Raw genomic sequence first — 27,512 nt, forward strand, 5'->3', positions numbered from 1 at the left:
CGGAACACTGTGCAGAATATCCACCAGTGTGAATGAGCAAGGTATTCTTTTCATATGCAGATAGAGTGATTATGGTATGAGAAGTTAAATTAATTTGTAATTTGACTTTATTAATATAAGCACCCATTTAATAGTACCTCCACCCAAAAAGCATGTCGTCAAAGTTAGTCACATTCTGATACCACTCTACTGTTGGGGGCATTAATAATATTCTGAGGCTACTATCAGACCATGTGTTTTAAAAATATTCTTCAACATGGATTGAGTAGTTGTTACTGAGAGTTTTCTAATGATGTAAACATAGAATGTATTGCCTTTCACATTAATATTAATAAAGACATTGTTAAAGAAGTTTCTTTGGTTGATTAACAATTTTTCATTGTTTTAATGGGTGTTTTCCTCCTTCACAAGGGAGGAAAATCCTCTAAGGCCTGTGAGTATAATCTTATTTCTAGTGCTTTTCTTTGTTAATAAATAATGAGAAAAATAAATAAATAAATAATGAGGAGTCACCAGGCACTATATCTTGCAAGTTCATAGATTTTTCATCTTTTTTTTTAAGCTTGGCTTTCTCATTTTGGTAAGAACAAAGAAGACTAAGAAATGTATTTCTGCTATCTTGAGGGGATAGTAGGTTTAGAAACTTTCCTCTTTGAAGGTTCTGGAATTAGTTTTATATTATGTATGGTGCAGGGTAGAGTTCAACTACATAAGTGAAAACCATACCCATGAATGATGACAAGCATCATACAAACAAGTTCATTCACTTAGTGAAGTGAAGAGCTGAAGCAGGCTGTTTTCAGAAAAAGTATTGGGGGCCCGAGTTCCCTCTTTCATTTATCCCACAAGAACAGTACTAAGGGGGTTAATGTATTTGGGTTAATGATGAAGAAAACAAAAATAGCATCCCGGTGGGGAAATGTAACCTGACACAATTAAAAGTGGGACCCAAACTAAAACACAGTCCTTCTAGGAAATGGAAGTATTTTATCTTTGTCAAATGGAAACAATCTAAACTTGACAAAAATCTAGGCTTCCTTTCTCTTTGTATATCTTGACTTAATATTATTAACTCTTGTATTTCATTGAGCCATACTGTCACAAGTAATTAAGTTATAAATATTACACAGAATAATTTGCAATTCTGCAAATACTTTTAAAATTTTAAGAAATTTACCTTTCTTTGTGATACCAGAATCATCACAAAGATGAATTATCTCCATTTTTGCCTTAATTTTATGTATCCCAGCAATGCATTGTCCTAGAATTTTACAGAGTGCACGCTACTTCAGTGTCCTGCCAGACAATAGACAAAGTTTACACTAAAAATGCCCTAGTTTTTCCTTTAGCTTTTTGCACTGATTGGTATAAAGCAAACCCTTAGAGACTATTCCTACTAAGTATTGTTAATGCTGCAATGCAGATTGGAATCGCAAAAAATCCAGATATATAGTATAAAGATGTGGGTAGCTTATATTGTTAATATCCAGAATCATCTAAAGGCTTGTTTTCTTCTGTGTTTTTTTCCAGACCTAACCACCATAATGAATGCTGCATACTAAGAAAACCACAAGAAGGTTATACGTTTGGTTGTCCAATATTCTCAGATTTGATATGAACCAACACATAGTCCTTGTTGTCATTGACAGAACCCCAGTTTGTATGTACATTATTCACATTCCTCTCTGATGTGTTTGGGGGAAAAAAGACATTTTAGCCTTTTTTAAGGTTATTGACTTAATTTCATGTTATTTGGTTGCATGAAGTTGCCCTTAACCACTAAGGATTATCAAGATTTTTGCACAAGCTTATACAAGTCTAGGATCCTTTATCAAGGCAGTTATGTTCATTCACTCTTCTGCCTTTTACTCCACCGTCACCAAACACTCAGTTAAATATAAATTAGCATTTTTTTAAAAGGACCACTCAACATAATGCTTAAGGGATTTCTTCTCTGTGACAGAACCCAGGAACCAATTCCTAGATACATAATGTTGGCATATTGAAGGTGAACTTAAAATTGTCCTTCAGTTTTGAGGCCATGTGTAAAGTTGAATCATATTGTAAAATACCTTTTCCTTATTAGAAATAGCTAGTTGACAACTTATACTTCTCAAAACTCATGTTGTTACGTACACAAACTCAAGTTTCTATATGTGAAGTTAAGTGAGTCTTTTGTGTTACTCCAAGATAAAGGCAGTGATTTATTTTCTCCCAATGCCAATACAATTTGAGCTAATCACTCAAGCTGGATACTTTACATTTTAAAGCTGGACTCAGCAGTAGCCCTATGGGAAGTAAGACAAAGCATTGACTTTTAAATATAGACTTTTAAACAATCTGTTGTTTTCTTTTGGAACTAGAATTAGAATAGTTAATACTCATCCACAAACCATTATTATGTGTACATTATTGTTGCAATTGTGATAATAGAAAATTTTATTTATTTTTATGCCAACTTATATTGTGAGAACACATTTAGTCAGTTTGGGTTTTATCAATCCTGTTATGCTTGTCCTTGGAACATCTTTTGCGTATTCGAGGTTTGTAGTTGAAAAGTTTACTGTAAAAAAAAAAATCAAAAACAAAAAAATGTATTGTTTTTACAGAATAAATTTATTGGAATGTGTACTGGGAGTAAGAGTTGAGGTTGTAAACAACTAAGTTAGTGTAATTTGGCTTCATATATGTAATGTGAGGTATTAATGTAATTCATATATTAAAGCAAAAATTGTTAACAGCAAGCTGATAAGAGAATCAAGTGCAGGTGAGGCTTTTTCTTTTCTTTTTTTAAACACTCTGGGTTTTAGGACTTGTATTTTTCTTTTTTTTTTTAACACTGGGGGGTAGGGAGAGGAACTGGCTACAGGACTGCTTGCGTATCTGTGTTACTTACCAGTTCAGTGGACCCCTAAATTCACACTGGACCTTATCCATGCACTGATCTGGACACCATTTTCTTTTAGGTTTTCTTATTTTGGTGACGAGCTAGTAAATAGCATGAAGGAAAAAATGTGAGAAGCTCTGAAAGCTTAGGGCCATTAGTGATGATGCTGGTGATGATGGGAGTGGTGACGATGGCACCTGAGGGCATAAGAGTACGGATCCACTTACCACTCCTGGGCACTGAGGCGGCGGCTGTGTTTGGGGTTTGTTTCTCTCATTTAGCAAATACTGATTTTCCTCTATTATACTCGACTCACGCTTCCACATGATGAACAGTTCATTTAAAAGAGAGTAGGAAAGCCAGTCCAGTTCTTTGTCCTTACAAGGTACTTTTTAATTTTGAATATTTTAATTTAAAATCAAGGAAATTTAATTAATTCATCAAAAGTCCTCTTCATCGCTCACACTAAAACATAAGGAGAATGTAGATGACATTTCGAATTGGAACGTATAAGTGACAGATTTTTAAAACAAAACTAAAGACCACAGAACTTTTTCTGAAAAAGAAAATACACAATATGTTTCAAATTTAATAAGATCTGTCTTCATAAAAGGCCAAAAATAATTTATTAAAAATATACACAGAAACACAATAGAAATATTTCCAGTCACCAGTAAAATAAAGGTAATAATAAAGTTATAGATCCCTTCTTAACTGTTTAGACTCAATAAAAAATTTCAGTGAAAGCAGTTTTTGAAACCCCAGTGAATAATTCACTTTCCTTGGGAAAACACTTTTCAAACAACATTTTTAAATATTCTGGTAATTTGTCTTTTATATTGAGGTTGATCATAAAGCATATACATCTTATATGCAAAAATATTCCTCCAATCTGTATTTGCTCGTTTGAAATTTTTAATATGCATAGGCCATTTTCACTTTCGAATAGTTACCTTTTCATGTTAATTATTATAGGAGCTAAATTGTAATTTTTCACACTTATATTTAATATATACAAACAATATTGAGATAGGTGGTTGTTTATTCACAAATACCCTGAAATGTATTTCTTTTAAACAGACTTTCTGAATAACTTCAACTTTCCTTCAAAAAAAGATTTACCCACATAATTCCTATGATACAGAGTACAGAGCAAGAACTGATGAATTCGCAAATGTTCCTGTGCAAGAAAAGAGTGGAATGGGGCCAGATATAGGTACCAAGATAGCAAAAGTCAGTCATCTGGAGAGAAAGAACATAAAACAGTGTTTTCATTCAAGTTTTTCATCTGCTTTTGTTTTTATGAAGAATTCGGGTCTGTAGATACAGCGATAGGCCAGGAGCTGGGGAAGAACTCCATATGCTATGTTTAAGGCTAAAAAAATGATTTTCGCTTCTTCAGGGACTCTGTAGACATAAGCAGTTCTAGCATGAAGAGAAGCACCGATGTGAGAAAACTGAGCCTGTCATGTTAAAAAAAAAGGGGGGCGGGGGAGTGAGGTAAGCATAAGTTCTGTGTTCAGATGCATTCCTAAAGGTCCATTCAGACCACGCTCCTCTGCCCTCAAAATGAGATTTTCAAACAATCCAGAATCCTCAATATTTCATTGAACTTGGGGTCAGTCTTGATATAACCATTCAAATAAATTAAGCCTTCTTTAGCATGTCTTTATCAGGCTAACTGATTTTTAACCCATCTAGTGCCCACCCCGCCCAGTCCCATACCAAAAAGTAGTGGCTCAATTTACAAAAGAAAAATCTGAATAAAATCTGCCTTGTCCTGATTTGCATTCTGGAGATATCCTATATAGGAACTCAGCTGCAGCTCACACAGTGTGTTCTAGTAAAAATGAAGCAAGTACAGAGATTAGACAGCTGAAATATTTTTAGCATAGCTATTTAAAGAGAAGCTCTGAAAACCTCAGCTTCATTTATATCAATTCTTTCACCTACTCCTTGGAGCAAGAGCTCAAAGCCCTTAATTATGCATTTTGCTTGTTTTTTTACTTGTATATTTGTTTTTCATGCAACTTAAAAAATACTAAGGGTTGTTTTGTAAGATAAGGTGGGGGTATGGATTTGTTCGCTCTTTTATAAAATGGCAAATGTACACGCACGCAACTTTTTCACATCAGATTATTGAGATGTCCGTCCAGCTTGTCAGCAAAAGCTGAATTTACAAAACATAAAGGCAAGCACTTCCCACTTGTATTTAGATACCTGCTCAGAACATACATTCCAGAATGTGCCAGTTGGCCTTTTTTGATACTTTTCATAAGCTCAGGTGAAAACTGTATTAGAAAAAGGCTTCTGTGAAAGTATTTCCTCAGGATCCTTGTATCATTACAAAATGCACCCCTGGAGTCTTTATTTCATATCATAACTGAAACTCAAGATATACATGAATAAAGGATTGGGAATTTAAATGTAGTAAGTGGTGACTTACTAGTTTTATCAGGATCAGAGCAAAGAGACAAAAGATAAAAGGACAGAAATCATGAGAATGAAAATGAAATAACTTGCTTTAAATACGTATAAGTTATCTTACATTTCCTTCCATATGAAATCAGTTTATCCTGCTAAGTGGTTAACAGAACAAAAGTGTTACTTTAGCACTTGACTTTATGACAAGAAAAGGACAAGTTTTCATAAAGCAGTATGTATACGGATGGTATCAGCAACAGGCATTTTAGCAGGTTACATTTTTACAAAATTCCTGATACATCCTGAGGGTGTCTGGTAGTCTTGTTCTTCTCTGGAGATAGGCATTAAATTAGCGTGAGTGGTGTGTTGCCAAGGACAAAGGCCAGTGCCAAGGCAGGAATCATCTGCCTGGTGATCTGTGAGCCACTGAGAGGGCTTTATCCTCAAACATACCGCCCCCAGGGCCAGTGCCCAAACACAACCCACCAAATGCTTAGAAAAGAGTTAAGGAAGGGCCTTTGAGAGGCTGCCCTGAGGACCTGCTCTTGTGGACATTCTAAGAACCCCCAACAGGAACTTGGCCCCCCCATCACTATTTTTTTCCCCAGGGCCAATTTTGAATAAAAATATTTTTCTGAATATGTAACCAGACTTTTTCTTCTGGACTAGGTGCCAGATTTGACCCCTGATTTTCAGAAATGTGCATTTGTCTATCTTTTCAGACTTTACATATATCTCAGACAAATTTGGGGAAATGCAAACCACAGTTTAAGAGACTAATATGAACAGTCATGCCTACTTGCATAGGGAACCTGCTTAAAAAGTCTAATATCATAGGCTCTTTTCCTGCACTAACCAGTGCAGTTAATACCTCATTTTCACAAACAGCAAACTCATGGGAACATTAAAAAATGATCATGTCCTTTAGATTGTAAGCCCATCGGGCAGGTACTGTGTCTGAATTTTTGTGTGGCACCTCACATTGTTAGAGCTCAATAAACGTTCAACAGTAATGGTCTTGTGACTGTCAAAATACAAAAAGCTTCTACAAGGCATTACTCTATTTTTATACCTATTTTAGTAGGCCTTTTGCTTCAGAATTATTTAATAAGGGGCAGAGGTGATCGAACCCAGGTCTTCTGCAGGCAAATCCTTTACCGTCTGAGCCACCAAGGAAGCCCAAGATGATTGCATTTCTAGTTAAAAGAGGTATGTAATTGAGACAGAAGGCCTGAGGCCGGTCTTCTGTAGTTTCTGGTACTGCTCATAGTTCTGACAGGGTATTTAGAGTGGCCTCACCTATACCTGAGTGAGCAACCCAATCACAGCTTCCTCCCAAAGCTTATGGTGTCTGGTTTCCAGGATGCTGAAGTTTCAAAAGACCCTCAGTCTCACTTGAGAAGGGTTCCCTTCAAAGTACACAGCTGAGAAGGGGCTGCACTGAGCTTCTTGGTGATGTTCCCCACCAGCACACAAGACCTCCTTAGAACAGGGCCTGGAGAGCTCAAGCGAGCATCCTGCTAGCATCTGGTGACCCGGTGACCTTATTGCTACTGAACTGACTCATGGCCAGGATCACGGGTACAAGTTACAGGTCCCAGAAATTCCTCCAGAATTCAGAGATGTGAGTTTGAGCACCTCATCATTTTTCCTAAACTTCATTCTAATCATTTTTTACCTTAAGAGATTATGATTTTTAAAGAATGAATGGTTGGGATGGAAAATGAGGCAATAAAGGCAAAAAAAAAAAAAGGCTTAATTTTTGATAGCTCTTGTTTTCTTACAGAGACAGCCTGGAAAGAATTTGAATAAAAATCCCAATCTTAGTTCCAGAAAAAAGAACTGAGTTTTGTTTGTCTATGTAAATGTAGGCAAAAACGAATGAGAACATGGGGACAACAGCCAGGCTATTGGGCTGATACTGTAGCTAATGGAGAACTGTGTTACTGTTTCTTAGGGTTTTCTGGACACCATAGTCTTGGGGTTAAGAACACTGAATCTGGAAACAGACTGAAAGCTTCAAATCCCAATTCCACCAAAACCCAGCAATGTGACCTTGTGTTAGGTATGTAACTACCTCTGGCTCCTTGCCTGAAAAGCAAGGTAATAATGGAGCCCGCCTCATAGGATTGTTACACAGGTTCAATGGCTTGATCTCTTGTCAAGTGCTTAGGACAGTGCCAAGCACATGGAGTTCTTCCATAGACAGACACAAAACCCAGCTGAAATGCTTGTTCGTGAGCTGGCACCCTACTTGGTTGAAAATCCAGGCGCATTGTTTTTAGATTCCCTTGCTGATCTTTTGACAATGCCAAGACTGTGTGTCTCCACCAAAGAATAAGAAGCATATAAAGACAATAAACCCAAACTCTAGTTTTAAATCTAAATGAAGATGTTTAGAGGTGAATCAACATCAGAAGCAAATGATTAAAATGAGATTTGTAATTAGTATGCCAATTACTCAAGTTCTTTCTAAACCTTTAGTCTCAGATGTTTCTTAAAGGTTTCCATAAAGGAAAAAACTTCAAGAATTTGCCTCCCAGTAGAGTCAACTCTGGACAACCAAGTCACCCACAGATAAGCCTCCAGACCCTTTTGTGAGACAGTACCTGGCACCTGAATAGACGGGGGACTGAGCGAGTCTGAACCCAGTGGGAAGGGTCATGCATTGCCTCTATGGCTGCAGCCTGCTTGCTGAATGGCACGGCAGGCTCCCAGCCACACCCACTGTGAATATGTCCCACAGCTGCTTCCAGTTTCTCTGATGTTTAGGTAACTATACACAACATACAGAGCTACAGATCATGTATCTTCTGAGAAACACAAGGCATTTCTCAAAACTTTCACTGGGGATCTTCTAACAACAGCAGTAATGAATGCAACAAAGAGGCCCACAGCTTTTGATGTGCCAGGCACTACTCTACACCCTCTGCAGAGATTACTTCATGTAAGTAATCCTTGCAGCAACTCTATGAGGAAGGTACTGTTACTTAAGAGGAAACAAAGAGGTTAAGTCACCAAGGTCACTGAACTAATCAGTGACAGACCGAGAGCTGAACCAGTCTGCTTCCAGAGCTCACGTTCTTAACCATATTAACTACATCTTTTCGGGGATAAATTCTTCCACTAATAGAAATGGCTAATGAGTAGACCTAAGCAGCCTGTAATAAAGTTCATATGGGTTTCCAAAATATCTTAAAGGAAAACCCAAGCGAACTTTTTGGCCAACTCAGTACTTTTCAAATTAGACTTGAAACTTTAATTTTACATGGAAAGAGACTTGGGTTATGAATAAGTCCCCAGTGGGATTCTTTGGTGCCAAATGTGTCCTGGTTTTACTGTATTTTACTTCAGCTCTTGATTTATCTGATTTCTGAAGGCAGCAGGCTTGGCAGATTCCTAAATGGTCAGAAACGAGGGCCCTCATAACTACTAGCTATGTCTTCTGTTGACTTGTACTGACCTAGAAGCTTTTCAGAGATTTTTTTCTTAAGTTGCAGGTTCTTGGGAGTTTACTAGATCTTCCAGTAAAAGCAGATTTTTATAAACTCAGTGGGATCATGAATCCATAAAGCTTCTAAATCAGGAGTGGTAGTTTTTGCAAGCTAGGGGTGCTAGTCAAGCCTATGGAGAGTGCTTCTATGACGAGTGTGTCAAATGTCCTCTTACAATGAGAATTCATTTCATAAACAAGTATTTATTTGCCAAGCAGAAATCACACAACGGTAATTCAGCCTTCTCATTGTCTGCACTGTCTTGTTGCAGTATGATTTCTAGGTCTTCCTGAGGCCAAATGCTCTGAATAGGTAGATGTTACAGCCCAGCTAGGAGCTACGGGTATGTCAGACACATGATTCTCAGGCCATCCCTGTTCTGCTGGTTGGGAGAAACATCCTTCTGACACCTACAGGATCCAGTCCACAGCCTCAGGCTACCTTTACAAATCCGTTGGTGAGGGATGAGCCCAGAGATTTCTGCAAGGCCTGGTGTATGGCTGAAACCACTGCCGCTGCCATCTGCTCTGCGCTCCACACTGCCTTTCCCAGGACTTCTGCTAGAGTCATGGGCTTCCCTGGTGGCTCAGTCAGTAAAGAATCTGCCTGCAATGCAGGAGACCTGGGTTTAATCCCTGGGTCAGGAAGATCCCCTGGAGAAGGGAATGGCAACCCATTCCAGTATTCTTGCCTGGGAAATCCATGGACAGAGGAACCTGGTGGGCTACAGTCCATGGGTTCACAATGAGTCGGACATGACTTGGTGACTAAACTACCACCACCATGTGCTAGAGTCCCAAGTGCCTGTCTGCCAGTTCAGCCTATCTAGCAGGTTTCGTGTGGGGCTGGTCTTAACTGTTACAGATTGAAGCACCTGTTCACCCCAAGCTCTGTCCATCCCAAGGCTCCTGACTGCTGACGCTGTGCATGACTAGGCCTTGGCCGAGGGCTTCCTGCTTAGTTCTCTGGTTGTCTCCTGAGACCTCACCAGATTCAGGTCTTGGCCTCACTCCTACCAGCCTCCTAGCTGGTGACACTTAGTGTTCCTGCATCAGGGCCTGGTGTGGGGCAGACCAGGGGACACAGCATGCAGAGGAAGCCAGCCTGGGCAGGCAAAGCACACGGGCAGTGAGTAGATGCTACACCCTGAACAATCTAATCAAGGGACCAGTAAGAGCTGGGGGAGGCCCTCAGTACCCTCTAACTACTGCATACTCCAGCATTTAAAGGCTTCCTCAGTCTTTTCAAATCTATTCAGCCCACAAAGCCCAGAGCTCAGGTGTCACTGCCTTCTACCCCCAGCAGGTCCTCTGCCTCATCCATGCCATGTACAAAGCCCTACTCTATCCTGTAGGATGCTGGAGCTTAATTCACTGTTTGCAAGAGGAGAGGGACAGCACAGCGGGGAAGAATATGGGCTCTGGGGCCACATGGGATTCTGAATTCCTCTTGTGCCACTTCGTAATGTTGTGACCTTAGGCAAGTAACAACTAGCCTGAGTTCCACTTGCTTATCTTTAAGTGAGGCTTTAAAAAAAAAAAATTGCCGAGACGATACTCTGTGTTCAGCACACAGTTCCTTCCTCTGAAGCACACAGGGAGACCACATGTATCAGCTTCCTTTGCAGCTGGGTCCATGCCAGGCCTGACTTTTGAAAACATCCCATATGATCTTTGCACAAGCATAAATAAAACTTGAGTAGTTGCTCCTCCAGCAGAGCATACAACCTGCCTTTGCACAAGTAGGTGAGTAGAACACAGCGTGGCTTGCCTTGCATGAAGCAAGGTAATGAGAGCCCAGACTACAACGGAGCTGTTTAAAAAAAAAAGAGTGGCAGATTTGCAGACTTACGTAGTAGTCAAATGGTTGAGACTCTGTGCTTCCAATGCAGGGGGCACAGGTTTGATCCCTGATTGGGGAACTAAGACCCCACATGCTGCATGGCCAAAAGAAAAAAAGTGGTGGGTTTGAGAATTACTCTGGAGTGGGAACTAACCAGACCTAGTAATGGGCTACAGATAGAGGATGAGGAGTGGTAAGTGTGAAGAATTACTCCAAGTGTTTAACCTGAGCTGCTAGACACCACAAAGGACTATTTACAGAGATGGGGGAAGTGGAAGAAAAGTGGGCAGGATCAGGAGTCCTATCTTAGACATAAATCTGAGATGTCAGAGACTCTAGAATTAAATACAGGAATCAAAACAGTCTGAGCTAAAGATAGAAATTTGAAAGCCATCACCTTATAGTGGGTATTAAAAGATATGGAAATAAAGACCCAAAAACCAAGGCCTGAGAAATAGAGTAATTCAGAGGTCTGCAAGGAGGGCAAATACTAGTTCTCTTTCCTTGTGTCCTCCAAGGAAAGGACAGGAACCATGACTGGATACTGCATCAACCTATTTAAGCTCTAATTCTGTAATTAAGAAGCACATCAGATTGGAAAGATTGAGCCCACTGTATTAACCTATAAATGCCATTACCATTCTTAAACTCTGTAAATTCCAGTGTGTCTTTTTGCCAGCAGGATTATTATACCATGGATATCATTAACCATATATGCTGAGAGCTTCCAGATAAACCTCATTATTAGGGCTGCTTGACAAGAGCAAGACAAAGAATGATTCTAAAAGATGAGTTCATCTGGGTTTTTTTAATTTATGTATTCATGCCAAGTTCCTTCAGTAATGTCCAACTCTGCAACCCAATGGACTGTAGCCCTCCAGGCTCCTCTGTCCATGGGATTCTCCAGGCAAAGAATACTGGAGTGGTTTACCATGCCCTCCTCCAGGGGATATTCCCAATCCAGAGATCAAACCAGCATCTCCTATACCTCCTGCACTGGCAAGCAGGTTCCTTACCACTAGCGCCACCTGGGAAGCCCGTTTTTTTATTTATAATAGGAAAAAAAGTAATTTTCTTCCTTGTTTCTAACATCAGTTGGTTTGATAGGTTATCTTATAAAAACTATGCTTTATATGATGCTTCCATCAATAATTTCACTTCTAGTTCCATGAAGTGAGTGTTCACTGAACACCTACTCTAAGCCAGAGGCCTGGCTGAGTAGCAGAAGGGAGGAATGGAATGACAGGCCCTGTGTTCCAGGAGCTGAACTTTGTTAAAAACCAGTTTCCCTGGTCCTGTGTAGGATAAGATAGTGGACTTCCGAAACATTAAATTCAGACAGACATCTTAAAGATAACAGCTCTCAATTCTCTTTTAGTAACTGTGGTGCTCAGAGACTGTGAAACAGCAGTAGAAAATGGCAGTGCCGCTCTCTGGGTACGTGACCTTGAACAAATCATTTAATCCTGCTCGCTCAGTTTCCTCATCTGTATGACTGGATGGCGCACCTACCAGATAGTTAATTTTGAGATTTAAATAATGCAGAAACATATTCTAAAGAACTGTCAAGCAAAGAGGACGACATATCTAATAACTATTTCCTTCTCTAACACACAGGGCAGAGGTATTTTTTTTTAGATGCCCAACAATGACAGCCAGCTCTCCAATAAACAGCATATTCTCAGTACCTGAGCTAGACCTCCAGCATGTATCAGGGTTATATCAGGCATCCAGAAGCATCCAGGAACCACCAAGCCATAAAGTGCAATCACAAAGTAAGGGACGGAATAGAACAGATAGGCCAGCATCTGCACAGAACAGAGAAATAATGCCATCAGTAAATGGCAGTTAACCTAGCCTAATGAAAAGAACACACACACACAAAACACTTTCAGCTGAGAAAATGTTAACTCCTCTTTCCTACATGGTATCACATTTTCCTATTATTAAAGAAAATTAGAAAAACCTTAGGCTTCACAGCCACCTGACCTGGATTTTAGGATAAGCAGCAGGATCCTTTAGGTACGGCTCCTGAAATTGCGTATATAATCGGCAGAGCTCAGCTGGGCAATCCAAGGCAATCTAAGAACAAAAATGAGTTCATTATAAGAGACAGTCACATCTGGTCCTTAGGTTTGCTGATAAGGCTAAATGTGCCAAGTTTAGTCACAAGCTGCTTTGTGTGTAACAAAAGCTACTTCAGAAGCTCATCAGTAAAAGGGAGAGAACATAAATACAGATTAAAGAGATCAAGTAGAGGATAACAGTGGAGAAGAAAATGGAAACTAATTCTCTGTACCTGGAGATCTTTCTCATGTTCAGTTTAAACATCTAGGTTTGGCTAATTAAAATACAGCTTGTTTTAAATGATCAGCTTCCCTTTTCCCGGGAATAACTAGCCAACTAGTCCCTGCAGGAAGAATAGTACATTTCTATACCAGATTCATCTTAACTATGCTGAGTCCCCTCTAACCCACTTCCCTGAGGCACCACTCCTGGTGTCCTTAGCCATAAATGTTGTCCCACTTAAGTAACACATGAACACGTCAGTGGCGGAATTGGTTAAAATGGATCCCAACCTTAAAGCCCCACCTTCCAAGGGTATACGCTTTACCCATGTTTTTCTCATGTGCACAGGGGCATGGAGATGGCTGTGCAAGAAAACAGTTGCAGCTCATTTTTATTGTTGCTGTTTTTCTTCTTTTGACTTGAGGAATTACAGCAACCAACCAGATATGGTTATCAGTGCTCTGGTCTGAGCAAAGCCTCTGCCCTGATTTCTCCTTTACATCCTTTCCCTAGGCCACTCCTACCAGCTGACTCTGTTCCAGGAAGTTTTTGATGATCCACAGAGGGAGACAGCGCTGAGGACTACTCACCCTGACCTACCAGTCGTACAGGCCCCTTAGAGCCCAAGGACCCCAAAACAATGAATCAGGTGCATCAGTTTACATTTAGCATTCTGCCCCCAACTGCTATGCAATGCCAGCAGGCTTAGAACAGTAATTGTCATTGCAGCTGAATATAATTAACCATATAATTCTGGCTGCTCAAATTTATTGCTACTGAGGATAAACCATGAAACTGGGATACTCTGAAGGACCCTTGATTAATAAAAATAGAGCAGTCACTTACTGAGTACTTTTTAGGTATAAGGCCCTCTGCAAGTGGGCCTGATGTGTCATCATTTAATCTTCAAACAATAAGGTAGGTACTCTTATTTTATAGAGGAAGAAACTGAGGATCAGAGAGGTTAAGTGATGTTTCCGAGACCACACAGCTAGGAAACAGCCAGGAGTCTGACAGCTTCCTCTCATAGCCTGTCCTCAATCCCATCTCCCTGCTCCTGAGAACACATGGATGCTCTATGCCAGCTTGATTAGAGTCTTAAGTCACCACCCTTAACAAAGAGATTTCAAACAGAAACGTCAAACAAATGAAAAGAATGAGAGGAATGGCTAATTTTTCAGGAGCCTTAAAGATTAATTGGTGGAGGGCTTGATCTGAGGACCTCAAGAAGATGGCATGAAACAGCCCAGAAGGGACCACCCTTTGGGAGGAGAGGTTTGGGGTGAGGGTAGGAGGGTAGCAGGAAGCAGGTCCAGGCCTCTAGGCTCTAATTGGTTGTTTGGTTGCTCAGTCGCGTCTGACATTTTTGCAACCCCATGGACTGTAGCCCTCCAGGCTCCTCTGTCCATGGGATTTTCCAGGCAAGAATACTGGACTAGGTTGTCATTTTCTTCTCCACCAGGCTCTAATAGAAAGTATGTTTTGTTAGTGCCATGGAAAATCTGATTTTAAAGTTTTTTTTATGTTATTGTGGCCCCTTATGCTTACCAAGCCTCTAAACACGCAAAATCCAGTCGCCAGAAGGAGACATAAAACCAACATTAAATCAAAAGGTCTTCTCAGCAGGTCTTTTGCTTGGACCTCTTGAATGACCTAAAATAGAGTTGGTAACTGATGAGGTGCCAAAGAATAATCTGAGATCTACTGAAACAAAGATACCGTGATAAGAGAATTTCCAAGATTCAAAACCACTAATTATTTAGGAAAATAATTCCTCTCCCCAAGTCTCAGTTGCTCATCAGTGAAATGAGATTGGGCCTAGTGATCTTGAAGGGCCCTTCTGCTTCTATGAGGCCATATTTTTTTTAATAGCATTTTTATGATCTTAAGTGTAAAATATACTCATCTTTAAAATAAACCAGTAACCCATCATACTACTATTAACACTTGTTGTATTTTCCAGTCACAAATACATAGTTATATATAATACTACATGTGTAAGTATATATAATTTTGTTTTTTTGCCTTTCACTACATGTAAGTACTTAACCATATTGTTAAAAGTTCCATTGTTGGATATTTAGGCATTTTCACTGTTTATACTTAATGCAATGACAAGCAACTCTGTACATAAATCTTTGACAGAATCTCTGATGATTTTCTTAGGATACAGCCCTCAAAGTAGAATTACTAAGGTTAAAAAGTTAAGTTTGTTAACGTTGATAACATTGCCAAGTGGCTTTGCAGAGTGACTCTGAATTTGTATTCGTATCAGCAATGTATGACTGCCTATTTCTCCCTGGCCATCACTGTGTTTTAACATTTTTTAAAAAAATTAATTGTGTGTCTTACAACATGAACAGTACAGATATGCTAGCCTGGAGCCATCAGCGTCAGTGAAGCAAGCAGGAAGGCTATGGTTTGCTGTTGTTTAGTCACTAAGTTGTGTCTGACTCTTTGTGACCCCGTGGACTGTAGCCCACCAGGCTCCTCTGTCCACGGGATTCTCCAGGCAAGAATACTGGAGTGGGTTGCCATTTCCCTCCAGGGAATTTTCCTGACCCAAGAATCAAACCTACATCTCCTGCATTGTAGGCAGATTCTTTGCCACTGAACCACTGGGGAAGCCTTTAAGGATATGGTTACTGTCTGCTTGTTTTTTTAACAACCACCTCATTCCTCAAAAGGGTATAAGGGGGCACCAGTTATCAACGTCCCAAGCTGAGTTTACATAGCATGTGTCCAAACATTCACAAATGAAGTGTTTGTAAATTAAAATGTATTTTAATGCATTCTATTGTAAGTCTTTATAAAATGAAGAATCATGTTCTGATTATCTCTAGTAACTCATATTTTCATGTATCAATTTTGCTTAAGGATCTAATACCTATAAAAGGAAGAGGAACTTAGAAAGATGTCACTAGCTTAGAACTGAAGACCTTAACAGAGTACCTGCTGGGCCAGTATTGTTTCACCTTGACCACCTTGGCTGTGACTGGAAGGGGGGTATCTCAGAAGATGTCCTGCAGCCAGTCTCCATGTGCCTGGATCTCCTGGTAATCAGACCCTCTGACTGTGTGCTACCTGGAACAGCAGTATCTCTCCAGCCTCCCTCTGGGGCAGTAGTGCATAGATAGCTCTGAAAGAGGTGCCCAGGTGCTCAAACTCCAGGCCATTAGCAGCCCCCAGATAAACTTCACATGCTGGGCAATAATACGAAATCTAATGGGAAGAGCCAGTGTAACCTGTGGCACCGGAAGTTCCAAAAAGCATGGCCCAGCCAATCAAAGCAGATCTAATCACACAGAAGCAGACCATTCTGGCCGCCATAATAAGGTGTGAACCACTGCTGCAGAATCAACATAGTCATGCTGACCGACTGCCCCGAAGGCTACAGTCCCTGGAGGCCTGGTCTAGTCCAATAGCTGGTGGATACAAGTGACCTCTGAGTTTGAGAACAGGTTTACATTTAAATTAATAAAATCACCTTTGAGGGATAATTATAATTTTCTGATGGCTGGTTATAGATTCTGAAACCAGCCCAGACAGGAAGACAAGTATATGGTATGCTTAAGAAAAAGGCAGGGCAAATACGTGTTCCATACTTCCCTATTTAAAAGAAAGAAAAAGAAAAAGTCAAAAGTTTACCAAAAGTATATCCACATACATGTAACATGTAGGATCCCTCCCCATCTCAAGTCATCTAAAATCCTGATATGGACCAGACAGTATTTTAAATGAGACCAGAAGCATAGGTTAATTTAAAACTATTAGGTATTTGTTAACAGGTATGCCTTATTTACAGTACTTTAAAAGTAGACTTAATATAATATCCTGATTTCTGGCACACATAAATAACTTTTATATATCAGCTTTCAAGAATCTTTATTTTCAAGTATACTTATCATGTGCCCACTGTGTGTCGAGTTAAATATAATACAAAGAGATGTAAGAAATATTTTCATACCGAATTTAGTGACAAACCCAATATTTACCCCACTAGATCTTTCTAGAAGTCATGAATCACTGATATTAGTCTAGTTGTTCAGTGTACACTTTTGAAAATTGCTCAACAGAATTTCTTAAAAGGAAAGTTGGAAGGGAAAAGAAGTAACTGCAAAACAGCTCTTTGGTAAACTTGGAATTTCTTGGTTCTATCACAACCAAAATAGCTTCCCTATTTAAAAATTATTCCCATTGTTTCAGAAAAGAAAAGTGAATTTTAAGATAAAGTTTCTTACCGACAATGTTTCCTGGCACAAAAACGACAATGCTCATAATAATAGATCCGACCCAATATAGGCCAATGGTTCTATAACTTTCCCTGTAATGAAAAAAATCCTGACTTAGCACACTTGTTTTAGAATACTGTTAGTATAAGATGCTCCACAATTGATCTCTGTTGTAACTAGTAAAGTACGTGAATCGAAAATGTACTGAATCAAGAGTAATAAACCCAGTACAAGGAACCCTGGTGATTGAACAAATTGCATTTCCCTATGTGATGAGCTCTAGAATCCTCTTTATGTCCTTTTGCATAGGAAATTATGATTACTACACCAGTCTTCTGTTCAACCACACTATGGTCATCACTTTCAAAGGAGGCCTGCATTTCACTATTATTTGTGAAACTCATAGCATGAAAGGGAAAAGAAGGTTCAAAGAAGAAAATTTGATCCATTTTAAAAATCATTTTAAGTATGAGTAGTAGGATGCTAATAAATGGACTTTCCCAGGTATCACAGAATTTCAGTCAAAGTCCCAAAGATAAATACAAGTGACACATAATCCATGTTCGGAAGGAGCTGCTAGACACATACCTCTAATCTTAACAGGTGATGTTGGCAAAAAGTTTCTGCAACCGATAAGTGACAACCCAAGATGGTTAGATCGCATCACAGACTCAATAGACATGAGTCTAAGCAAACTCCGGGAGATGGTGAAGGCCAAGGAAGCCTGGTGTGCTGCAGTCTGTGGCGTCACAGAGTCAGACACGACTTAGGGACCGAATAACAAGTGACAGCCCACCTCCATAAGGGACTCAGAGAAATTTAAAAAGGGATTCTCTATTGGGATAGAGAAGTGAAGAATACTGTGTGCTTTCTGCCCTGCCCTACCCGCCAAGCCCAATGTATCAGATCCCAGGAGGCCCATTCACGATGACTGGGACTGTCAGCAGGGGGCAAATCAGAATCTTCTTCCCCAACAGGACCACAGAAATGCTGGCCCACTCCTGGCAGGAGGCAGAGCCTGAGCATTCTCGGCAACACCTGCTGTGTTCCCTGGAGCTTGGGAACATTCATGAAGAGATGGGCGAGAGCCTAGAAAAGTCCAGAAATTAACTGGGACTATCTTGGGAGTGGACAACTGGGGGCTGGAGAGGCACAGGACAGTTGGTCAAGCTGAATTTCAACCTTGTGAGAAGCAAGAATGTGAGACTTTAACCTGGAGCCAAAGGCAGGCCTGGGAAGGTAGGTGGACGTGAGACATCTTTAAAGGACTCCACCTCAAGGGTATACCTTCTGGATTATAGGGGTTCCAGCAGAAAGAAGCTGTGCGTGTACCCCATGGGCAGAAGAGTCGCACAATTTCAGTCTGTAAGAGCATTGCTCATGTCAGGGATCAGGGTAGTGCAGAGGCATCTATGGTGCGTGTGTCTTTAAGTCACTTCAGTCGTGTCCGACTCTTTGCAGCCCTATCGACTGTACCCTGCCAGGCTTCTCTGTCCATGAGATTTCCCAGGCCAGAATCCTAGAGTGGGTTGCCCTGCCCTCCTCTAGGGGATCTTCCCAACCCAGGGATTGAACCCATGTCTCTTATGTCTCCTGCATTGGCAGGTGGGTTCTTTACCACTAGTGCCACCTGGGAAGCCTGGTTTCTATGGCTGGGGTCTCCAAAGACCCCACACATGCGCCCCACAAGGCAGAGCCAGCATACCACCTGGCTCCCAATACCCAGAAAAGAGCACTGGTCATGTAAGACTGTGCTCCTCTTCCTTAATTCCATGTACACACACATGCTCCCAGAGGAGTGAGCTGAGAAGTAATAAAAGGACTGAGCATGTACCCCAGCCTCAGTGCAGACCTCTCAGTCTCAGGGCTAAACTTGAGCTGGAGGGGGGGAGAGAGCTCTGAACTGAAAGGAGTCTGAAGTTTTTAATTACAATGGGCTTTTACTCCTGGAAATGAAAACATTAAGGGGTCTGCCAGAACTGTCCATCGTGGCAAAAAAAGTGTGTTAGTCACTCAGTCATATCTGACTCCTTGCAACCCCACGGACTGTAGCCTACCAGGCTCCTCTGTCCATGGAATTTCCCAGGCAAGAATACTGGAGTGGGAAGCCATTCCTTCCTCCAGGAGATCTTCCTGACCCAGGGATCGAACCTGGGTCTCCTTCACTGCAGGTAAATCCTTTACCATTTGAGTGACCAGGGAAGCCAGAGGGGCAGTCCAAAGGCATATGTTCAAAAGGGAGTAAGTGATGCAAAGAAAAACAGCCATGTCTCACTTGGTTCCACAGAGCCTGTACTCATGTCCGTGTGCCCCTCTCTATGTATCTGCCTCTGTACATCCCTGTTCCTTACACACTCGCCTATCAGTTGCTAAGGTGACCCAGGCACACCCACCAGGTTAGCCGACTTACTCCCAGGCTATGGCTGCCACCATCACCAGATACATCAAATAATGAGCAGAGCCGTCCCAGTAGCAGATCATATGTCCATAGGCCGTGTTCAGATACGGTTCACCCTGAGGAAAGCATAAGAGGTCCACTGTAAATAAAACTCAAACATTTCAAAGCAAAATACAAGACCAGTATTGCATGTAAAATAAAACAGCAGAACTAACATGTTCGTCTGCTGAACTGAAACTATTCGGAATCCAAGACAATTACAAAATTGGTAGCAACATGAAAGTATACATGTTTTATATACATATATATGTATACAAATATACAGGACAAGGAAGCCTGGCAGGCTGTAGTCCAGACAAAGAGTCAGACAGGACTTAGTGACTGAACAACAGCAATGAAAATAATACAAGTACCCTGGAGCCGCAGAAACTAGGGTCTGCCGCATCAGGTGGAATGAGTCTGTGCCTGTCTTATGCTAGGTCTACACAGGTGGGTTGTTCAGTCACTAAGTCGAGTCTGACTCTTTGTGACCCCATGGACGGTAGCCTACCAGGTTCCTCTGTCCATGGGGTTCTCCAGGCAAGGATATTGGAGTGGGTAGCCATCCCCCTCTCTAGGAGATGTTCCTGACCCAGCGATCGAACCCACATCTGCACTGACAGATGGATTCTGTCAGTGTGTACAGTGATGCAAAACAAATGGTATCACAAGCAATCCTGCCCTTGTGGCAAACTCACTGAGGCCAAGTCCAGTCTGTGACTAAAGGTGTTTATCTCTGGCCAGGCAGGGTGGCCAGGGGAGACCGTGCTGACCAGAGTCACTTGGCTGACCTTCAAAATTCATGCCGACCCAGCAGCGTGCTGGGCTGCGTGTAAGGAAGGCAGGGCTTTCCCCCGCCGCTATCCCCTATGCAGGCATGGACGGGCTTCACACCCTGCCCCTCATTCAACCTTCCGAGCAGCACCATGGGATAGATACAAGTGACCCCATTTTACAGATGAGCAAACAGAGGTTCCAAGAGGTTACCTGACCTGCCTAAGGTCACATGGCTAATTCCTAGCAGAAACTGTACTACCAAGACGAGCTGTGGGCTTCCCGGGTGCCTCATTGGTAAAGAATCCACCTGCCAATGCAGGAGATACAGGTTAGATCCCTGGGTTAGGAAGATTCCCTGAGAAGGGAATGGAAATCCACTTTAGTAGTCTTGCCTAGAGAATTTCACGGACAGAGGAACCTGGTGGGCTATAGTCCATGGGAGTCACAAAAGAGTTGGATATGACTGGGCAACTAAACAACAAAAAGAGGAAGAAATATACTTCCAAGAAATTTTAAGTTTTATAAACACAGATTATACGATGAGCCATTAATACACTTCCTTGTCCCTGGTGCTTTGTGTTTGCAGGCCACTACTCGAGAGCCACTGCCGAACCTGCCTGGGTGCAGTGTCATTCTGGCTCCTCCCCACCCCCTGTCTTCCCTTCTCCCACTTGTTTCAGATGTCTTCCTAAGATGCCTTAAGACCTTGCCACAATAAGGAAGAGTGCAGATCAACCAGCCAACCAAGCAGGGGATTTTCTGAGCTTCCCTGGGGCAACAACTGCCTGTCATCTTGCCTCACACAAATCATGTGATCATCACGGGGCGGGGGGTGGGGCGGGGGGAGGGAGGAAACAACATACAAGTCAGACTTTAATACTCACGCCCAGCCCACATCTTTTCTCTCTGACGTGCTTTGATCAAATAATACCATCCAAGGTCATGTTGTTTTGGAGGGGTTTTTTTGGCCATCCCACATGTGAAGTGGGATCTTAGTTCCCCTACCAGGGATGGAACCTGGGCCCCTGGCAGTGAAAGCATGGAGTCTTAGCCACATGACCGCCAGGGAAGTCCATCCAAGTTCATGGTTTTCACCATGCGTGCCTACACATCTGGTTCTCTGAGCCATGCTGGCCTCACCCAGTGGCTTGCTGAGCATCTTCCACTGGATGGGTCCAGAGACCCTTCAAGCCCACCTCACCTCCTTTAACTCATCTCCTTGTCCCCTCAACTGAGCCCCACTTGGCCTATGTTCACGGAGACGCCACTCAGCTCACCCAGGTCAGAACCACAGGGTCGTTGTTCACTCCTCCTCCTCTTACGCAGTCTGCTGGCAGGTCCCATTGACCTGTCTCTATGATGTCAACCCCAGGCAATACTCCTTCTTGTCGCAGCCTCATTTGAGCCCTTGGCACCCCTCACTGGGCCTTTCCTACGTGGTCGTCCCACCTCTCTCCTCTCCTTCCGATTCAACACACCCCTGCCCTAGCTCTGGACATGTCATTCTTCGGCTCAGAAACCTCGCAAAGCTGGTGGCAACTCCAAGACCAAGCCCTACCTCCTCTTCTCTGGCAGCCAGGTCCCCCAGCCTGGCCCTGCACCCCTCCCACAGTTGCACCTCAGCCCCCCTCCTCATCCCCCTTTTACCACCCTCACTAGCTCAAACTCCAGGCCCTCTTGGCAGCTACCTCCTTCCTAAACCCTCCTCGCTGTGGGCTTTGTGGCCCTGCACTTCCTGGGTATTTCTGCCTCTTTTTAAAATATAGGTATTCTTTTCTGTTGTTGTTGTTCGCTCACTGGGTCTTTGTTGCTGCAGATGGGGTTTCTCTAGTTGCAGAGAATGGGGGCTACTCTCTAGTTGTGGTGCACAGGCTTCTCTTTGTGGTGCCTTCTCTTGCTGTGGGGCACAGGTTCTAGAGAGTGCAGGCTCAGTAGTTTGAGCACAAGGACGCAGTAGTCATACCCCGCAGCTTCTAGAGCACGGGCTCAGTAGTGGCGCACGGGCTTAGTTGCCCCACGACATGTGGAATCTTCCCAGACCAGGGATCAAACCTACATCCCCTGCATTGGTAGTCAGATTCTCGACCACTGGACTACCTGGGAAGCCCTCCTTCTGTGTTTGTGCCTGCCCCCTCCCAGGCCACTTCAGAGGCTCCTGATCTTCTGGCCAAGGTCTCCAAAGTTCCACCCTTGGCCCTCCTCTCTACCTTCTCCTCTCTTCTCAGACCTTCAGGTGCCAACTCTCCTGAGATGGTCCCTTTATGTCTTCCCCGAGCTCAACACCTGCAAAGCCGTGCCTGCTGGGCCACCTGCCAGGATGTCCCTTACCCATCTGAAACTCCTCATATCCCCACATGAACTCAGCATCATCCCTGCCTGGCAGTGGGGAGCCCCATGCTGTTTCTCATCTCGAAGCCTCTGCCCACACTGTCTCTTCTCCTTGGAGTCTCTCCACCCTCAAGTCTATCTGGAAAATGTGTGTCATCCACTGCCATTGCCATTTTTTTAAAAGTCTAGGGCAGGGCTTCCCTGGTGGCTCAGCAGGAAAAGAAAAATAAGCCACCTGCCAATGCAGGAGACACAGGTTCCATCCCTGGTCTGGGAAGATCCCACATGCCCGTGCACCACGACTACTGAGCCTGCTCTAGAGCCCGGGAGCTGCAACAAGTGAAGCCCTAGAGCCCATGCTCCACAACAAGAGAAGACCCTGCAATGAGACACCCAGGCGGGCCACAACTAGAGAGTAGCCCCGGCTCTCTGCAACTAGAGAAAAGCCTGTGCAGCAAAGAAGACCCAGCACAACCAAAATTAAATTAAAAAAAATTTATTTTAAGCTAGGGAAGCGTCACAGAGGGCCCCCTTAAGTGCTCCCAGAGTCAGGATGGCATCTTAGCCCTTATTTTGCCCATTGCCCCCAGCTCATCCCTGAGACCTACTCATTCCAGCCGCTCAAATTCTCTTAAGGTCATCCCTCCTCTCCACCGTTCATGCTTGGCCTCCATCTGGGTCACCTTCGTGCCCTCACTGGCCCTGCAGGACACCTCCTGGCTGGTGTCCTAGCTCACAGCACTGACCCTTCCCTTCAAGCCCATCCTTCTCTGAGCTGACTGCATTGTCCCCTTACTTAACATCTTCCCTCACACAAGGGACAAAACCCAAACTCCCTTGGCTTGCACTCAAAGCTACCCATTACCTGAAACATGAATGATGACTACACTGCTCCTTATTTCCTATGTGACCTGGAGTATGTTATTTAACCTCTCTGGGGCTAGATTCATCACACCATCAAATAAGGAAAGAGCACCAGCTCTGCCAAGTGCCAGGTAGATTGATAATGCTGTGATGAGGGGCAGAGCACGTATTTATCATCACAATCAAATGGCTTTATTAACTGACTCCATGCTTGGCAGTTTACACATTTAGGACGGACTGACTTGGGCTTTCTTAAGGAGTAATGCATTGATAACAAGATACACAGATACTGAATTCATTTAAAGACCTCTGCTGCTGCTGCTACTAAGTCGCTTCAGTCGTGTCTGACTCTTTGCAACCTCATGGACTGTAGCCCACCAGGCTCCTCTGTCCATGGGATTCTCCAGGTAAGAATACTGGAGTGGGTCGCCATTTACTCTGCCAGGGGATCTTCCCCACTCAGGCAGTGAGCCCTCGTATTGGCAGCTGGGTTCTTTACCACTAGCGCCACCTGAGAAGCCTTAAAGTACCCCACTTATTGTAAACACAAGTAGAGGAGGAAGGTGGTGAGTTAGGTGTGAAGACAGAGTTGTAAGACCCAACACTGAGGAGAGCTGCCTCCCACAGTCTAATCCTAAGTTTCCGCTTTACTTTCCACATAACTGAGTGTCCTGTGTCCATGGCAGTCAGTGAAATACCACGTGCCGTGCCTTCTTACATGACATGAAAGGATTTCCAGCTAGAGCAATACTGCTGGAGTCACCGACACTTCAGTTCGCATGGTGGCGCGTGGTGCATGGTGTGCGTGGTGGCTGAGCGCCCCCGTACCTCTCTCAGGTAGTGCGTCATGAACCCGTCGATGATCCCATCTTGTTCCAGTCCTATGATGAGGTTTACGACGCTGGTAAATCCGAACACCGCATACACTAGAGCAGAGAAAGCAACAGTTCAGAAAGCTGCAGCTCAGGGGGCAAAGCCTAAGAGCTTGGCGTCCACCAGTAATGATTTCTTTTTTACTTTTAATTTTATTTATTCGGCTGTGCTAGGTCTTAGCTGAGGCATGTGGGATTCTAGTTCCCCAGCCAGGGATTGAACTCCAGGACCCCTGAAGTGGGAGCTTAGAGTGTTAGCCACTGGACCACTGGGGAAGTCCTCAATAATGATTTCTTGTCATGTTTTCCAGAAGACTCTATAGATGCCATCAACACAGACTCACAGAATGTACCTCCCATGCACACAGCTGGAGCCACCCACCAGTGTCATGAACCTGCAAGAGGACACCCATTGGGAAGAGTGCATGACAAGGTCCCAGGGGATTCTACCAGGCTGCCCAACTCCCCTCCTCCACTTCCTACACGTTGCTGCCAAGGCCACATCTGCATTCCAGCTGGGCGGCAGGAACAAAACCATTCCCCTGTGGCCCAGGGAGCACAGAGGTGACCATTGACCCAAAGAGATCATTCACATCAATGGTTACCAGGTGGCCCGACTCAGAGTGTATCCAACATGCTTGCCTTACCCCACACTGGAGATCCTACGGACAAACAGTGGTTGATGTGAAAGTAACGGTTGTTTTAGGAAGGAAGGCTAGTGATTTTTAGAAAACTGGATATGAGGTGGAACCATTGAATATTAAAGAGGGAAAGCCACAGCATCTTAGAGAGTCTCACTAGGGCTGTGAGAAGCTCCTCAGTGGGCTGAAAACTACCAGCAACAACTACCAGCTGAAAACTACCAGCTAAGGAATAATACTTTTTAAACAGTAAGTGATCAAATTTAGTATGTGGCGGTTTGTCAATAAAGCTTTCTGTTCAAATCATAATAAATCAGCATCAAACTGTGTGATGGGCATGGATGGTAAAAAAATCTGGTGGTGGGACTTCCCTGGTGGTCCAGTGGTTAAGATTCTGTGCTCCCAATGCAGGGGCCATCGATTCCATCTCTGGTCGGGGAACTAAGATCCCGCACACTGCATGGCACACCCCAAAAGAAAGAAATTTTTTTAAAAATTTAATGGTGAATATAAAAACAGCTGTGAAATAAGAAAATACCCAGGAAGGCAGGCAAGGTTAACTCACAGAGCAGCAAAGCCGGCCTTGCCCCACGTCTGCAACCAGGAGTGCAGTGTTTACACTTTCCCCAGGAAGAACGGGAGGCCCACACGTGCCCTGCCTCCCCATGCCTCTGTGCAGCCCTTTGGTCCAGATCTCACTGACAGTGATGAGCCATTTAGGTGATCAGCCATTGCGTGTCTCCCGGAAGAGGAAGCCTTCAGCAACTGATCATTCAGCTTTTCTACCGACAATCGCTGATGCCAACAGCAGGGTCAGGCTCTGGGTCACCGATGACAAGGACAGTCCCTGCCCTCCAGTCGGGGTTGCACTGACTGACATGAGGACAGAGGGCTGAGGGAGAGGAGGGTACTCAGCCCTGAGGAGCCTGGAGAAACACGAGTGCTGCTGAGGAAGGGCTCCACGGAGCATGGAGGAAGGGGAAGGAAGCCGGCAGCAGGAGGCCAGTCTGCAAACATGGGCAGAGGCCAGACCAGCGGCATGGGGACTGGAGGCAGAAAGAGGACATGGATTCAGACAGGCCCAGCTCATCGGCTGACTCGCTGTCAGGGCTTAGGTAAGTTTCATTTCTCTAAGCTTCAGAGTTTTTTATATGCAAACTGGGAGAAATCTGGGGCATCAATGCTGTCTCACTGGCTGTAACCTTGACCCTATTTCTCAGCACCTCTGAGCCAGATTCTTCGTGTGTACAGGGAGGATACTTTTGTGAAAGAAAGAAAGTAAAAGTGTTAGTTGCTCAGTGTCTGACTCTGTGATCTCATGGACTGTATCTGCCAGGCTCCTCTGTCCATGGAATTCTCCAGGCCAGCATACTGGAGTAGGTAGCCATTCCTTTCTCCAGGGGATCTTCCTGATCCAGGGATCAAACCCAGGTCTCCTGCATTGCAGGCAGATTCTTTACCATATGAGCCACTAGGAAAGCCCTGTTTGTTGTGAGGATTAACTAAAATGATAATGCTAATGTGCTCAGAGTCATACTAGGCATACCACAGGTGCTCAGTCAGTGGTATTTTCATTTATTTAAGATACATGTGTATTTGCCAGGCAGTGGTTCAAGTACTTTACAGTCAGTATCTTATTTAATGTTTGTACCAACCCTCCACAGCAAGTACTATTATTTTCCACATTGTACAAATGAGCATACTGAGGCACCAGAAACCGCTAAGCTCAAAGCCAAATGGAAGGGGCTGCACATAGCTGGCTGAAGGCCGAAAGCCAGGAAGGAGCTGGTACAATAGCCACGGTCAGAGGTCAGAGCATGGCTCAGGGCAGAGACGAGGAACAGAGGGGTGTCCTGCCTGGGTCCCAGCTGGGACAGGGTGGGGTCCACTGCTAGCGAGAGTCCTTCCCTTAGAGGGAAGCAGGGCTGCGTCTTATGGAAATACTCTTGCACTTCGCATCACCTTACCAGTTGGCTCAAAGTATTCACAGCCACAATGAAAAACAGACAGAGTCTCACATGTTGTGCTCTGAGGTGGACACAAAGGGCCCCCTCCCATGGAGACATACCATAGAACAGTGGGTCCCGAGGGGGTTTTCTTTTGACCAGGACACGAGCCAGCAGGGCCACCAGGAGCAGGACGACGGCAGCAGCCCCTACAATCGTCCAGGAACTGCAATGACCAGAATAGGGAGGTGGTCACTTATCAATATAAACACACGGGTGCGTGGAATTTCCTGGCTATTGAATGCATTGTCTCCCAGCGCAGCCTCTGCCTGCAGCCCAGGCACTGTGGCGTTCCTGAAGTTTGTCCACAGAGCTTGGGCCCCTCTGGGCCACCCCGTGACTTTCAGGCACCAGGACCAGAGCCACCAGGTCCTCACTCTCTGTTCATCCCGCCCGCCTGGGAGAATGATGTGCCCTCT

At 43.6% G+C, this 27,512-nt stretch overlaps 2 protein-coding genes across 6 annotated transcripts in view; one reads left to right on the forward strand and one right to left on the reverse strand.

Annotated features, from left to right (window-relative positions):
* The window catches only part of HDGFL3 (HDGF like 3), a 77,143-nt gene extending 70,829 nt beyond the window's left edge, over positions 1-6,314 (forward strand). For both annotated transcript variants that reach the window (XM_068991578.1, XM_068991579.1), the window contains exon 6: positions 1,531-6,314. In XM_068991578.1, coding sequence (XP_068847679.1) covers positions 1,531-1,536 — 6 coding nt within the window. In that variant the 3' untranslated portion in view covers positions 1,537-6,314. The remainder of the gene's footprint in view (positions 1-1,530) is intronic.
* TM6SF1 (transmembrane 6 superfamily member 1) overlaps positions 2,642-27,512 on the reverse strand; it is a 30,327-nt gene continuing 5,456 nt past the window's right edge. Inside the window, exons 2-10 of one of the 4 annotated variants that reach the window (XM_068991577.1) lie at positions 27,156-27,259; positions 24,403-24,500; positions 19,579-19,682; positions 17,178-17,260; positions 16,424-16,545; positions 14,485-14,589; positions 12,637-12,729; positions 12,336-12,455; positions 2,642-3,352 (exon numbers count right to left, since the gene is read on the reverse strand). In XM_068991577.1, the coding sequence (XP_068847678.1) occupies positions 3,341-3,352; positions 12,336-12,455; positions 12,637-12,729; positions 14,485-14,589; positions 16,424-16,545; positions 17,178-17,260; positions 19,579-19,682; positions 24,403-24,500; positions 27,156-27,259 (841 nt within the window). In that variant the 3' untranslated portion in view covers positions 2,642-3,340. Of the gene's footprint in view, positions 4,351-12,335; positions 12,456-12,636; positions 12,730-14,484; positions 14,590-16,423; positions 16,546-17,177; positions 17,282-19,578; positions 19,683-24,402; positions 24,501-27,155; positions 27,260-27,512 lie in introns of all 4 variants that reach the window. The other 3 variants (XM_068991575.1, XM_068991574.1, XM_068991576.1) reach the window with 3 other exon arrangements.

This window comes from Capricornis sumatraensis, chromosome 19 (genome assembly GCF_032405125.1).
Source record: "Capricornis sumatraensis isolate serow.1 chromosome 19, serow.2, whole genome shotgun sequence".
In the NCBI taxonomy this organism is placed as follows: Eukaryota; Metazoa; Chordata; class Mammalia; order Artiodactyla; family Bovidae; genus Capricornis; species Capricornis sumatraensis.